Source organism: Onychomys torridus, chromosome 18 (assembly GCF_903995425.1).
Source record: "Onychomys torridus chromosome 18, mOncTor1.1, whole genome shotgun sequence".
In the NCBI taxonomy this organism is placed as follows: domain Eukaryota; kingdom Metazoa; phylum Chordata; class Mammalia; order Rodentia; family Cricetidae; genus Onychomys; species Onychomys torridus.
In genome coordinates, this window is record NC_050460.1 from 55,526,500 (window position 1) to 55,542,927 (window position 16,428).

At 36.0% G+C, this 16,428-nt stretch overlaps 1 protein-coding gene across 17 annotated transcripts in view; it reads left to right on the plus strand.

Moving 5' to 3' along the window:
- Pcdh15 (protocadherin related 15) overlaps positions 1–16,428 on the plus strand; it is a 1,427,876-nt gene that overhangs the window by 894,787 nt on the left and 516,661 nt on the right. For 13 of the 17 annotated variants that reach the window (XM_036167862.1, XM_036167881.1, XM_036167872.1 and 10 more), the window contains 2 exons: positions 2,499–2,513; positions 2,985–3,050. In XM_036167862.1, the coding sequence (XP_036023755.1) occupies positions 2,499–2,513; positions 2,985–3,050 (81 nt within the window). Of the gene's footprint in view, positions 1–2,498; positions 2,514–2,984; positions 3,055–16,428 lie in introns of those variants that run through there. The other 4 variants (XM_036167868.1, XM_036167870.1, XM_036167871.1 and 1 more) reach the window with 2 other exon arrangements.

Here is a 16,428-nt window from a genome sequence, read left to right on the forward strand (position 1 = left end):
TCTCTCTCTGTCTCTCTCTGTCTCTCTCTGTCTCTCTCTCTGTCTCTCTCTCTGTCTCTCTCTGTCTCTCTCTGTCTCTCTCTCTCTCTCTCTGTCTCTCTCTCTCTCTCTGTCTGTCTGTCTCTCTCTCTTCCTCCTCCTCCTTCTTTCTTCTTTCTATTTTGTTTTGTTTTATTTTGTTTTTGGTTTAGCAGTGTAAGATCTATCCTTTACTTAAAATGTTTTCTTGCACTCTTGTTTACTTTGACTCATTTGTTTGTGTTTAAATGTAGACATATGGATGTCAGCACATATATGGGGAAGTCAGGAGACAACTTGGGGGAGTCGGCTCTTTTTTTTTTTTTTCTTTTAAACCACATGTCACAGGTATAGATATCAGGTTTCTCTTTAGGCTTGGCAGCACGTGCCTTGCCCAGCTGAGCCTTCTTGCTAGCTGTAAGGTCTATCTTTAGTAGTAACCAACTGCTGAAATTTAGTATTTACATATATTAATGTCTTCCCTTTTCCTTCATCCTGCCTGCTCAAAAACTTATTAATTCAGTACCTTTTTCTCCTCTACCTGTATTCATTCTGGAATGCAGTTGTTTTATCTCTTCTCTGTATCTGTCATGGATTTAGGCCCTTTCTATATATACATGGGTGAAGGTCCTTAAGAATACATGCTGTATCCCGTGCACCTAAAAGGCAAGTACAATCTAAAACCCTCTACTTCTAGGATCAACTGGGATTTCTATTCTTCTTCTCCTCAACCACTTCTACCTTCTCATTGTCCATCTATCCCTCTCCACAAACTAGTTGTCACTGTATTGGTTTAGTTATTACTGTCATTACTGATTAAGAAAAAATAAACTCCACAAAAAAAAGTTGACTCCACAAACATGGCATTGAACTCTCCCTGTGTTTAGATGTTATTGTTCCTCTGGTCCCAACTCTTTCTACCAATATCTTTGCTCCCATGAAATACACAGTGGTATTGGTATATGAAAATCATTAGGATGGGGAAATTATAAAGAATTTCCTTTTACACAGGATTTGGGAGGCTGACACATGAAGGTCACCAGCCCATCTGCCAGTCTTCATTAAAGACACATCAATGGCAAAAGGGTAGGAGGCAGGGAAGAGACCACCTAGGAACAAGGGAAGATGGGGTGGGGCATCAAAGTCAGGCTCATCATCCCAGATCACCTCTGTCTTGTGGGAACCAATCTGACTCAAGATTAATTCTTTCTGAGGGTGATTCTCCCAGTGTCCCTGGGCCATATTTCCATAAATACACCACCCTCTGTCTCTGCTATACAAAGACTAAACTGGGGCTGGAGAAATGTCTCCAGCATTGAAGGTGAGGCTCGTTCACAACCCGAATACAAAGCATCAAACTGCTGAAACAGGAACTCTTAGGGACCCATTTAACCCAGATTCATGCCGTAGCTGGGACAGAGACGGAAGTCTTAAACGGTTATTCAGTTTCTCTTACTTCAAATAAAACACATAATATGTTTCCAGGGAGAAAACGTCATTCTTTTAACTTTGTTCCGAATCACATGCAAATAGATCTCATGAAATGAACAGATAACCCAGGAGTGGGGCCTCGGGGAGGCTGGTAATAAAAGCTATGTAAGAACAAATGGGACAGACAGAAAGCTAAGCTGTGGGGAGGGGCAAGAAGGGGAGGAGGGAGTAGAGCATCACCTTAGGTGTGAACTCTGAAAGGGGACTCATGAACACTGACAAAGAAGAGATAAAAAAAAAAAACTGCAGACCTCATAGTCTTGTCACTTCAAAAGAGAAAATGCAAACTTACCTCACAGAACTGTGCTTCCAAAGACTGCATGGCTTGTGCCACATGCATGGAAGGCAGGAAACATTGTTTTATCAGCAAATCTTGAAATCACCTTCTAGATAGCACACGTTAGCCATGTATATCAAGTTACATTCTAGCGTGCATCTAAGTGTGGCATAAATACACATATGTACCCATGTCAGCCTATTGGTTTCTCCAAAGGGTGTCTGCTGCCTCTGAAATGTGCATGTGGCAGCTTGTAAGCTTAGCCTTCACCTTTAACTTGTAGATGTTATCATGATGTCTTCAGAGCCATCATTGAGTAATACTCAATAAGGTGAAGGTTTAAAAGGTGAATTCGTTATTGCTTATGATTGACAGACATTACTCCAAAGATTCCAATGTAAGGATAAAAACTCTTTATAAGCTATTTATATTTTTTAAAACTGTATAAATATACTTTATTTTATTGTCACTGCTAAATAGTTCTGTGCTAATGGTTGATATATCTTATCTAATTTTGCTGTTAATACTATATTAGTGTTATAAAATCTGATGCATTCCTTTTACAGGGATCATTAGGTAATTCATCTATTATTGTATAATGAATTTTACATATCAATAAATCTCTTGCTAAATATATACATGTATCCTTTCTTTCTTTCTTTCTTCTGTTTTCTGATCTGCTCCCATTGGTGATTCTGTACTTTGACTCCAGACTGGCAATATGAGGGTAAGGTGACTAAAATAATCCCCAGCACCTCATGGCATCCCTTGCTTGTCCATTTTCCCTTTATTGTTTTTAGAGCATTATCAAAATTCTATTCATTCTCTTTAATTATGCCCTTTATCACAATTAATTTCCAATTATGTTTGTTTCTGTTGTGGAGCTTTCTCATCATTTATCCTGTTAATCATCACTCTATGGTATTTCTCTGCATTAAATTGCCATTCCATTATCTCTGTCTGGAAGGACCGCTTCCCAGCCATCTTCTCTGGTTTCACAGTAAGATTTGAGCAGTGTTTGGCTACAGTGCCATAGAATCTGTGTGGGCCTTGGAAAATGTTTTAATAGCAAACCCTTGAAATGTTGTATATTAGTTTGATTGTAATTTTTAAATATCAGTGTATATCTTGGTGAATTTAATCTTGAGTAAGTTCTCTTATACTTGTTAATTATAGTCTTTGATTATCTTTTCTCTAGATTGCAAACTAGCTAGGGGAGGTCCACCAGCTACCATCGTGGCCATTGATGAAGAGAGTCGGAATGGTGAGTAAGTTCTGTATTTATCAGTACTTTTTATACTAAGAATTTCTTTTTATTTGATCATTTGGCTTGATGGTTTGATATGATCAGAGACTCCACATAAAAGGTCTTTTTAATCAAAATCCAAAAATGATTCATCTTTAATGTTCTGTCCAAAACTTTCAAATATATCACTTCTAGAAATGCTTCATTTGGATTGTGTCACAAAGGACTCTTTTAGTCAATATAAGTCTTTAGTCCTGTATGAGTAATAACTGATCAGAGTTAGCCCAAGCATGAATCATATATGTGCTGCTTTGCTTCTGTAATTAGAAAGAACTGAGAGTCACACATAGAATCATCTCACTGAAATACAGTGTGTTTCTCCCAAGAAGGGATCATACTGTGAGTCCTGACTGGAATCCAGTAAAGACGAAGGCTTAAAATTGGTGAGACACAGTGGCTGAGCATGGATAGCAGGGAGTCTGCATAGAGTTGAAAGAGAGCACACAGCTAAAACCACCAGTAGGGAAGAAGCCTGAATATTCACTCCATTCATCCTATCTACAGTCATTAGAAATAATGCCTAATCATACTGAGGTATATAAAATATATATATTTTCTCAAAATCAAAAATGTATGTGATTTTGTTCTGGGACTCTTACTCTTCACATGTTTGAACATTAAAATAGTCATAAAATCCCCTCTGTTGAGTCATATGAAGATGGTGAAGTTTGGTGCCATCCTGTGTGAGAGTGTTCTGAGCATGTTGTCCATTGTTCATCTACATGGCTTTCCTGGGTTGTTGCTAAAGTACTTCCTGCTATAAAGGAGTTTTCTTCTGGGATTATAGTTTAGGGAAAGGGATTGTGTCAAGTGGCTCATTGAAAAATTGCTCCCATCCCTCCCCCATAATTAAACTTAGACTTACTTTGAGAACATGAACAAGCATTAAAACAATGTAACATTATAACAATAACCTACAGTTCGTTATGGATTTATTTTTGCTAGCCTCCATTAAAAAAATGTTAAGAACAAACACTATTTTTAAAATATTAGGTAATGATGAAAATGTATTCTGGTTATTTAAAAATTAATTCCATCCACCTACAATGAAAACATATGGAGTGAGTAATTATGACCAGCTTGAATAAGTTGGAACTAAATTATAATTATATACAAAGGAGAAAAATGTATTAAAGTGCTATAATAGGAAAAGACTTTTTTATAGGTAGATTTATGGTTTTCTTAGATTTAACTATTTCTATTCAGAACAAACCTGTATTTCTTTTATACACAAGTTTGGTTTTTTTTAAGTGGAAGCATAAAGCCAGTGAGCCTGCCAGAATGTCTATGTGTGTCTTTTCCTTACTTTTAAACAATTCCTTGTGCTTAAAACTGAGCTGAAATAAAAGAGTTACTTTAATTAAAGAAAATTGTGTTAGCATATGACTCTACAGTGCTTGCAGATCATGCCACAACACTGGTGCCTGGCTCCTTGAGTGTAACTGAGCCCTGTCTTTGTAAAGAGCACAGAAAGAGATTGCCAAGACTGCACTGATGTAGGAGGAAGTTTAGCCCTGCTATTTGGTGTGGTGTGAGATTGTTGTACTTCTTTCTGGACATATTTTACAAAAGCTGCCAAGTCCTCAGAATGCTGCCAACGCAATGTAGGCATCAACACACAGTGCAAATACCAACCTACAGTAAATGTTTTGCATTTTTTCCTTTTGCATGAAACTCATAAAACTGTCGAGATCAAATGCATCTCTGCCAGGTACCATAATATGCACAATTCTCTTTGCTGTGAAAATCTCAAGAAACAGCTCAAGACATAGTATTCATAATCCGGGAAACCCCAAAAACTTCCCACTAAGCCAGGTATTTCCAGTCCTAATATTAAACACTGTGTAAATTTCTCCTTTTCTGCCTATTTTAAATGGTAGTAATAAACTCTTGTGTATCCTGCTTTTCCAGGATCCAGGAGATGGAAAGATGTTTGCAAATATTTCAGAGAGACCTATATAAACACTGAGGTTCCCACCTGAGCCCAACCTGAGTCATGGCCCTTTCAATGAGTTAAAGATAGACCACTAATATCAAAGAATGATAGATACAATTTTCTGGGTTTTTTTTTTTAATCCTCTTCCTCTCCCTTCCCCCTCCTCTCCTTCCCCACCATCAAATTTCTATAATAATGCATTTATTTCAAATAATTTCTAATGAAGTATCTGTGATATTTATGTGCATTCCACATTTAAATAAGATAGGTGACTTAGATAATAAGCTGTTGGAAAACATATAAAAAAGCTCTGTTGAGGATAAAAACATAATATGTATTTACTACATTGCAATTTGAAGGATTGTTCTGTTATGGTTAAGCATGGATTGTGCTAACTTGGCAGGTGTATTTGCCACATTGCTCTGCAAAATTATCATCAGGCAGAGAAAGCTAATTGTCTCTCTGAGTGTATTTACACAAGATTCCAGGATAATTCTTGATCAAAGACTTGCTGCCACTGAAACTGGAATAAGTAAAAGAAAATTTTAAATGAACAGAAACTAGAGTTTTCTACAACAGATTATTCAGTTAGAGGCAAAGAAACTGTAGTAGTACAAGAAACTAAAATTTTGGCTAGTCAGGGGCAGTCTTACAGCCTTCTAACCCCACCACTCCTGAAGCATAGGCAGGTGAGTCTTTGTGAGTTCAAGGCTAGCCTTAGCTACATAGCAAGTTTCAGCCCATCCAGGGCTACATGGTAAGAGAATGTCTCAAAAAACAAGGCCAAAAAAATTATTGTGGCCAATTAATAATGATTGTGTCATCTTACAATGTCTCAAAGTAGATATGATATTATAATATTCTTGCAAGTTAATAGGGTCATCCATGTCAATGTCAAACCATTGCCTTTTGGTGTAACATGGTAATTCTAACATTTGGATAACTCAGAAGAGTATTTTATTCTAAAATGTTGTAGTGGCCCTAATATTTCTAGCTGCAGGGAAAAAATGAGTTTTTGTGTAATGTTAGTGATTTGGTAGATGCTACATTACATTAAAAGCATGATTTCAAACTCATCCATCAACATTTTTGCTCTATTTCTTATCCGACTCATCAAGTCACTCTGAGTTATTTTGTTTACAGTGAAAGTAGTTCACAGTGATGGGGAATCATTTTCCCGTGAATTATAAAGGTATTATCATGTCAGACTCCCCCATATATTTAGCTGCTCCTATGATTACTATTATGTGATAGCTGTTGTCATGGGAAACCATTTTGCTGTGTCCATCATCAGGCAGCTGCATACAGGACAATACATTCTGCTTATTTCATTTGTGCTAGGGGATGGTTTCCAAAAGGTCAGTGGTGACATCTGTCTGGGTGTGTAACTGAAGTGACAAGAAAAGAGGAAGGTTTCTGAGTATTAATAAAAAAGTTGTTACTTATCTCCTTAAATGGTCTCTCAGTTCATTAGAATTTCATCAAGCTCTATATTTTCTCATATTAATCATATAATCAGTTTTGGCTGTAAGTTCAAATAAACAACAGAATTTTAGGAAATAATACAGTGACCACAATACTAGGAAAAGAAGACATACACAAAGCAGCCAAAATATAAAAATGAACACTGAACCGAAGTATTTTGTTACAGAGAGAAATAACTATAAATGTTAGTGACAGCTTTAATTACAGTTTAAATTTCATGAATCTAGTATTATTATGATTATTAAAGATGATTAAAAGGTTAGTTGTGTAGGATTGTCCATCATATTTAAGGAAAGAGTCATCGGGTTTTGTTATGTGCATGCTTCTTCATTCTAACATTTATGTTAACTATGTGCATTATAGAAATACGCCTGGATTATACCAAATTGAATTATCTAGCACATATAGACCATTACTCCTAAGTGAAACTATTACAGTGAGCGACTTTTTATAAATGTGGTATTAAAGTCATAGGCCATCAAGGCAATGGCTAGAGAGAATAATACTTTCATTTGCATAAACTGTAGGAATATCAAACTAGTGGTAACAAGAATGGCCCATGTACTACCATACAAAATAAGAGAGTGGGTTGTTCACTTGTAACCTGTAGGAAAGTGCATTCTACCATCGTTTTTCACTAAAGGGGGATATTCTCCACATGAATAAGTCAGCCTAATTTAGTGATTGGTTCCTTGCAAAACAATATGCACCTATGCAGCTCAATGCCCCTGGTACTGGTTTTGAAACTCATTAGGGAATCATGGGTAGAAGATGTCAATTAAAATGACAGAAAAGTCAGAGCTGTCACATGTGGAGAAAGAAGCACGTTTGGGGCTGCATTGTTATGGGAACAGACTCAGGGATTCCTCTTCTCTCCTTTGCTGTCCACTGCACTGCTTAGGTTTGATGCATTTAGCACTTTGAAGTTCCTAGTGAGTGGGTGCTGATGGCACTCATTTAGGAACAGTGGATGGAGGATGCATCACAGTTAAGTTGCTGGCTTTAAAGTACAGAACTCGGCCTTTCCAAGAACCCTCCTAGGTGTGGATCTCCAGGGTTACCTGTCCTTACATTAACTTTCTTGAGACTTTAAATTACACTTTCTTGCCCCCACCCCATGTCCTTTCTCTTCCAAGTTACCTTCACACATAAGCATTTCAAGCATGCCCATGTTGCTTTTGATCAGATGGTAGATTACTGATTTGGGTGTTCCAATCATTGAGCTGTGAATTTTCCTTTAAGGTCACAAAGAATCCGAAAGTAGTCAAAATTCTCACCTTTGAATAGAGTGTAGAAACCAACAGTGTGTAGGTTCTTAGCAACCACTTGAGGAAACCAATAATTCCACAACATTTTGAAATGCTTTAATCTCAAAGGGCCTCCGATAGCAATTAAGAAAATGTTTATACACCAAATAATTCTCCATGGAATGGCTGGAGTATTTCAACCACATGTACTCTTTGCATGTAGATCAAGCAATACTGAAGAGTGGCTGTATTCAATCTACAGGTACTTTAGAAATCTGTGTGTTTCTTTTACATTATTTCAGGAGGTATAGTTCAAGCATTTACTCTTTATACCCCCCCCCAAAAAAGGAATCTCCTAATCACAATGCTTTCAGTAATAAAAATGGTTTTAGATATTGTTATCCAATGCATTGCTGAAGTACTTTCAGCTTTACAAATGGGCTTATTAAATAGAATATGGAAATATACCAACATATTATATCCAACAGATTCTTTTATTGTATTTTTGAAATTGTAACATAATCACATTATTTCTTCCTTTCTCTTCCTCACTCTAAACCCTTCCCTATACTCCCCCTTCCTCTCTCAAGTTTGGCCCCTGTTTTCCATTAATTGTTGTTACATGCATATAGGTATACATGCTTAATCATAAACTATTTAATCTGTATAATGTTACTTGTATATGTATTTTCAGGGCTGAACATTTGGTATTGGATTACCAATTGATGTGGCAACACACTTTTTAAAATCTGTCAGAACTACTTGTCACCAATTATCAGAGATAAGTTTTATTTATTTATTTATTTTGGAAAGTAGAGATGATGGGCATCTTGTTTTCTTTGTCTTTGGTTTATTTATTTTGGAGATGGAGATGTTGGTATTTTGTTTTGTTTGCTTGATTTGTTTTAGTTAGTCTGTTTCTGCCTTCTGAATTCTGTATTTTTCTATATTTTTATGGAAGATTTGGTCCTCATTCTCCAGTAATGAGGTGATTATCACTGAAATAGTTTTTCATTACTTAAGACATTTTGGTAGCTGGTTACTTGGTTTTCTCAGTGCTTTTCTCCTCCTTTATTTGCTTTTCAAATTGTATGGAAATGTACAACAGTGATTTTACCTATAAATATTTATGTAGTTGAGTGGGTTGCCAATCAAAATCAAGTTATCCATACATCCACGTTCCTACCTTTAACATCTCATCAACTTGGCTACAATAGAACATGAACGGAGGAGACTGCTTGCTTGCATTCTCTTTTTCTTGTTACAAACAACCTGAATAAATGCACACTACAAGACTGTCAGTACGTCAGGTGCACACTCATTTGTTGAGTCACTTACTTAGACCTCTTTTCAAGTTGTGTTTATGTGTATATCCTGGTATCGTTGCAAGAAGCCTAGAATTGTGTTGGGATGTGTCAAGAAAAAAAATTAGTGCAGAGCACCCACACATGTGCTAGGGGTGTAGAACTTGGAGAAAGTGGAAAGGACGGCAAGAGAATGGAAAATGATCGAGAGGTAGGAGAAGCAGTGTGCTGAGTATAGCCCTGAACAGTTAAGACTGAAGATATGCGCTGTGCATTTAGAAACTTTGTACTACACATGGGAGGAACACATCCAACTTCACAGATGAACATGAGTGATAATTTCAAGAAGCAGTAAGAGGGTGATGGAGGAGACAGCAGATGACTGACAGCGAATGTGTTTGCATAAGCATAGAAGAGTGGTTCTGATTTATTGCATACATGCACATTGGTTGTGAAAGTCTTTGATGTTGTAACTGATTTCCCAACAAATCCATTGATATTGAACTCATCTAACAGCCTTTAGTAAAGAGAGACATTCTCTTCCTTATCTCTCAGTAGTCTTGTTCTCCACAATTCTGAGGTCAAACACATAGCTACATGGCTCCATATGTTTGTTTATATCTCAGATCTATCTTTTGAAAAATCTGCTCTACTAACAACAACAATAAATAAATAAATATAGTGACTACATTAAATCATAGAGTTTGACTCACTGGTGCCACAGGTAGCACACAGATAAGAGCCTAGGTGAACACTGGGCATTTTCAATCATAATTTAACACCAGGTGACTGGAAGTTGGGCAAAGTGGTGGCATCAGAAGTAATAACTGATTGTTAATTATATTACTTTGTCTTCAAAACATTGCTAATCCACAGGTAAGATATGATTCTAGTGGAGCCACATTTCAGATCTTCACTCCACTTTGGCAAAATGGTCATGTTTGGAGATGTCCATCTTGATGGAAATGGTGGCAAATGTGCTTAGTTTGTGGTTAGCCTTAGTGCTGCAGAAATGGCAAGGTGTGCACATGAGTGAAGAAGCACTACCAGTCACTGATCTAAAGAGTTCAATTATGTCCTTAACAGTGTATTTAGGGATTTGAAGACACTGATAACAATCAGACTTAAGGTTAAGAATGACCCAACAGCACCAGATAATTGATATATTGCCCCCAAAAATCTCAGGGCTCATCTCAGCAGTGGCTGATGATTTCTATGTAGTAAATGAGTTGTACAGAATATAATTTCATGCTTATTTTTTATATTTTCATCTGTTGTGATAAATTTATGCCTCTTTTGGGCTTTCTGTCCTGTAATGATAGATGAGTATAAAAATAAATTGTGTTAGTTGAACATGTATTTGATATTTTGAATCTTAATGTCTTCAAAATAATCCTCCACTATGGGAGGATTCCTGTAAGTTGATACCCTTTATTTTATTGACTGTGAGTCCCAAGAGAAAAAGTATTATTTATGTCATTATGACTATTTCAAAATGTTGAGAAAAGTCATAGAACATATGTTTTTTCTTTCACTTTTTAACTAACGAATATTTTTGCTTTCTTTTTTATAGTCAAAATCAATTAAAATGCATGATTACATTGAGAGAGTAAAAAGCAACAATTTGAAATTGTAGATAATTATTATCATTTCATGTAATATTAAGCTGCTGACCTTAAGTATTTCCTTGATTAGAAATCACTATTACATGTACAGAATACTTATTTTTGATGGAGACCAAAGGAATGGCTGTTATGAACTGATCATTTTTAGGATGCTATATTAGTCCCGATAACAGGCCCCAAAGATCATCCTCAGAACTCCAGTTTTATAAATGTATGCTGTTTAATTACTGTTGCCCCAGGGATAGGTGTTCTAAATAGTAATGTGAATTTGCCATGTCTGCTTTTGATATAAATTTTGATGTTTGAAAATATTCTTAATTAAAATTAAGGTTGCAGTAAAGTATGCCTTCTTTATTCTGTGACAGAATTTCTGTGATACTGCAGTCATTGCTTCCATATGTGAAAGAAATGTCTTGTTATATGAATAATTCATGTCATTGCATTTACATTAACAAGGAGGTGTGAACATGTAGAATTCAACCAATAAGCCATGATCTAGGGAGAAGAAGAAACAGAACATTTAGATACTTATCCTATAAGCACAGAGTATAGTTTACCTTTAAAAAATTAGAATATCATGGTCCTCCCCTGCCTTAGATTACAACCCCAAGAGACAGTAGTGGATCTGTGACAGTTAATTGTTGCAAACCCAGAATATGTCTGATCCAGCATAGGAACTCAAGACCTGCAGTCCCATTCAGACACTCCTTAACAGACCTTGAAACTCACAAATACTCAATATTGGCCAGGGCCATGCCATTTTGTAAAATTAGTCTATTAATTAATAGTTCTAGATTCTTGCTCTTACCACCCTCATACCCCATTTTGTATACAGACTCTTACCCTGACACATACCAGCCATCAGAGACAACTGACTACATATATTATAGAATGTCTATCAATCACATGGTGTAGATCCCCTCCTCCCTTAAATACATAAGAAGAGACCTTCACTCTGCAGTATGGACCTGATCTTTCCCAGAGCCATCACCATATTGTCTGTCCCTCTGTCTGTCTATCTGTCTTTCTGCCTGTGGTTCTATAATGAACCAGTGCTCAGTAAGACATACTGAAATGTACTGTAACTCCAATGTTTGAAAATGGATATGATGGAGCAGCAGTAGAAAACACAGACATCTTAAGAATATTATTTCTATGATTGATTAGTCATCATGCTATATACATTCTTTTAAATTCTCCCATAACCTTCCTTATTTGAAAAGAAGCTAACCATGACATTTAATGTCCAATAATTCAGTTGAAGGTTTTCATTTGTGGAGGTGGGAATGGAACCCAGGACCTTGCAGAGAGTTGACACATGACCCATTACTAATAATCATACTAAGCTCCTATAAATCAATCCATCTGAAGCTATTTCCCCAGATGGTTAATTTATTAATGGGAACATTCTAGACATAGTTTCTTTAATAAAGTAATCATGAGCAACAGAGGGAAGAGGACAATTGTATTTCCAACCTTGCAAGATGCATGTGTTTCACCTAATCACATGACAGATAGCAAACCTATATAGAAACTCCAAGTATTATTTAGATGAAAGGTCAAGAAATCCACAATCTGTTTCTTACTCCACTTCCAAGACAAGAACTTCTGAGATTTGCCAACTGCTTATCCTCGGTTTAATGTGTGACACATATTTTGCTAATTACTAAAATGAGCATCAACCCACCAAGAGTTTGCATTTATTGGTACTTGATTGTGAGACCACAACAAAGATATTATATGAAATAGGCATGACCACAACTAGAAAGATAATAAATTAAGCTGTTATACAAGGACCGTAGCTGCTGCATTATTTAGTACACTGGCCCCTTGTTTATGATTCACCTAGAAAATTTACTTTAAAATATGTATATTTGGAAAACTATTTACTGAGAACTGAAAACTCAGATTTTTCTGTCTATCAGCTGACTTGATAGACTTGATAGGACTGACTTGAAGTTCCACCAAAACTTTCTTCTCCACACTCTTATCTCTTACTTTTGTGTATAAAGATGAATGCCTGTCTGTTTGAAACATGGCTCACCTCTGGTATTCAAGAGGGCTGTGTTCTGCTAAACTCTCCTATTGTATTTAGGATGCATGACTTGACTCTCAATCAAACCTCCACACAGGAAATAGAAATAGTTTTATTAAAGAGATTTTTTTTAAAAAACTAAATATTAGGAAATCCTAAGTGATGTATAATTACTTTAAATTTGATCATTGGAGCAATTATAATGTAAACTCCAGTTATTATGTAGTTTATAACCAACCTTTTCACATAGGTAAAAGTAGATTTTTAGTCAGTTTTTTTTTCTCAATGAACTTTATATTTATTTTGAAGGCAATTTAATGAGATGAAATGAAAATGATGGAAATCCTTAATAATATACATTCCTAAAAATAAAAGCAGGGTTCCAACTCTTCCAATTGCTATGAAATCTTCAAAGAATGTTGCCATTCTCTTTCCCAGCTGGCTCCCCCTGCACATCCAGGCATCGTTACCTTCTTTATCCTCCTCTTTCTTCTGTCTCTTCTCCTTTCTGAAAATAGATTTTTGCAATAGTAAACAGCAACCAGTTTGGTAGCATTATCAGATTTACTGTTGAGAACAACAACAACAACAACAAAAATAGAACCATACCTCTTTCCAGCTGTAGGAAGTTGTCTCTAGCCTTACATAGCAAAGGAATGTAATATTTCTTTCTCAACCTCCTAAGAACCCATTGTTTTTTTAACATCTAATCTATGCATGTGGTTCAGGGACAATGTCTATATCATAGATTACATTTCTTTAAACTGCATAAATAGGCTATTGAAGAAAGCAATAGGAATTTGAAAAATGTATTTTATTTTTATTGTAGTTTAAATATTTCACATAATATACTTTGATCACATTCACCCCTCCCCAGCTCCTTCCCCCTGTTTATCCACCCCTTTATGTCCTCTTTCTTTCTTTTTTTTTTTTTAGTTAATCAAGTCCAATTTGTGTTGTCCATATACTATTAAATGTATAGCCTTCTACTGGAGTATAGTCAATCTATGAGGGGCTGTATTGTTAAATGCTGACTTCCTCTCCTGATAGCTTCTCACATAGGGGTTGAACTTCATGCCCACCTTTCTTCCCATACTGGATTTTTTTCTGGTTTTAGCCTGTGTAGGTTTTGTGCACATTGTCACACCATCTGTGAGTTTATAAATATAACTGCCTTTTGTGTCCTATAAACATTACCTCTGACTTTTACAATACATTTTAAATAAACATAAGAAACAGAAAAATAAGTAGACTCAGCAAGCTGTATTTATATATTTATGCATATATTTGCAACAATAATAATTAAAAATAGGTCATCAATATAAGAGATAATGATAGGGAGACATGGGGAAGGTTAGAGGGAGAGGACACTGAAGGGGTTGGAGGGAAGACAGAGATGAGGAGAAGTGATATAATTACATTTTAATTAAAATTTAAATGCTACAAAGGTACATTGTATTAAATTTTCAAAGAATTAATAAAAATATTGTGGTCAGAAGGTTTCTCAGGTCCTGCCTGACCCCCACGGACCTGCAGACAGTTATAAAATAATCACTCAGAGACTTAATATTATTTATAACTGCTCAGCCATTAGCTCAGGCTTATTTCTGACTAGCTCTTACACTTAAATTAACCCATAATTCTTATCTATGTTTAGCCACATGGCTTGGTACCTTTTCTCAGTTCTGCCTTGTCATCTTGCCTCCTCTATGTCTGGCTAGACTCCTGACTCAACCCTTTCTCTTCCCAGAATTCTCATCTGCTTGCCCCACCTATACTTACTGCCTGGCTATTGGCCAATCAGCATTTTATTGAACCAGTGTACAAAATCATTATCCCACAGCATTTCTTCTTTTCTGTCTAAGCAAAAAGGAAGGTTTTAACTTTAACATAGTAAAATTATATATAACAGTTATCAAGTAACAATTACAGTTATAATATTTAGTCTATGTGTATTTGGCAAAACTATAGAAAATATTACATCTATCTTATATTTGTGAGTCTAAAGTTTTATATCTAATTTATCTTTTATCATACCAAGGAAAAATATAATTATAACTATCTAGTCTTCAACTACATCAAAGACTGCAGAAGGATATAATATTACCTAAGTAAACAGGAAGTGCATTGTAAGCAACTTCCAAAAATTCTGGAAATGACAGACACAGCTGCCTGCCTGGATAGCCATCCTAAGTTCCTCTGTAATGTTGTGCTATCCATCTTCAGCCAGTAGATCTAGACTTTTTTAGTAGATTCTCTCTATGTCCTGTAGATTTGACAGTCTCCTCTGTAAATCAGGAACCTGAAAGAACCATTTCACCTTGCAAAGTTTAGTGGTCACCTTCCTATGGGTCCTGTATGTGCAGTTTATATAACATATTATCAGAAGTCCAGGCAAGAGCAGGGTATTTTTTTGCCCAAATCGCTATTTTTGCCAAGAAGAAGATTAAACTCCATACAGGGTGTCTTCAATGCCCATCTTTCTCTTTGAAGTAAATCAGTGCTGCCAGGAGCAGACATGTCTCACTGTACAGAAAGTCTAAGTTTTTAAAACATTTTGAATGCCATATTCTCTAGATCTTTGAAGTGTTTGAAGATTACCTACCTAATTGAATTATGTCTATGTATACCTAGAAAACCTAACTAACATGACTATAAGTTTGACTATCATAGAAGACTAATTATTAATCTGTATTTCTTCATTACCCATTACAATTTAAATGAGTTACATAAACATAACACCTTAAATGAGAGTAGTAATTATATATATATAATAACAAAATTAATTTTAAATTTGTATCAGTAAACTGAAATCCATAGCAATGTAAAACATTGTATTTGTTACTCTTTATCCTATCATATCTATATCCCCTTTTCTTCTTTAGAAAGAGATTGCATTTATAATCAACCCCCTTTAAATAAAAATAAACATTTATAAACAATATTTTGGAATTTGGGTATAGCTTCTCATACTACTTCCTGCTGGCTGGGGACACTGGCATTCTTATGGGGATCCTAAAAAAATTAAGAATTATGGTCAAGCCCTAACTGATATAATCTGTGAGGCTGCATTGTCTGAGCCAGTTGCTTTGAAGCTGTTCTAGATGTTGGATAATCTGGGCCATGGTGTCATCAGAGATGTTTCAGGGGGTCTTGACTGATCAAACTTGATGTATCTTAATCCAGAACAATTTCATAGCTTCTTGCTTCTTGTGAAACAAAAACAGAGTCTCCTTTTCAAAGCAATATATCTTTAGATCCAAATTTGGAATTCAAAATACCTTTAAAATATACAAATATATTGTCCCAAAGACTCCATCCATTTTAGCTTTTCAACATGGTGGAGGTTAATTCACCTCCAGCTCTGGGAGCCATGGTCTCTGCTGAGTCTGGGAGGCAGTGGGTCCATGCCTCCATCCAGCAGTAGGTAACCCAGAAACCTTATCTATCTTCCTTCCTTCCTTCCTTCCTTCCTTCCTTCCTTCCTTCCTTCCTTCCTTTCTTTCTTCCTTTCTTTCTTTTTTTGTACTAGCAAAGCTATATCTACCACACACCATGCTGCACGGCTTGCAGACACCACTGTGTACAGCAGCAAGAATCCACCATGTTGCCAATCAAGCCCACATGCTGCACACCCACCATACTGTAGCTCAAGTCTACAGGCTGCAGCTGGCCTAAGAGACACACTAGGAAGCTGTTTTTAG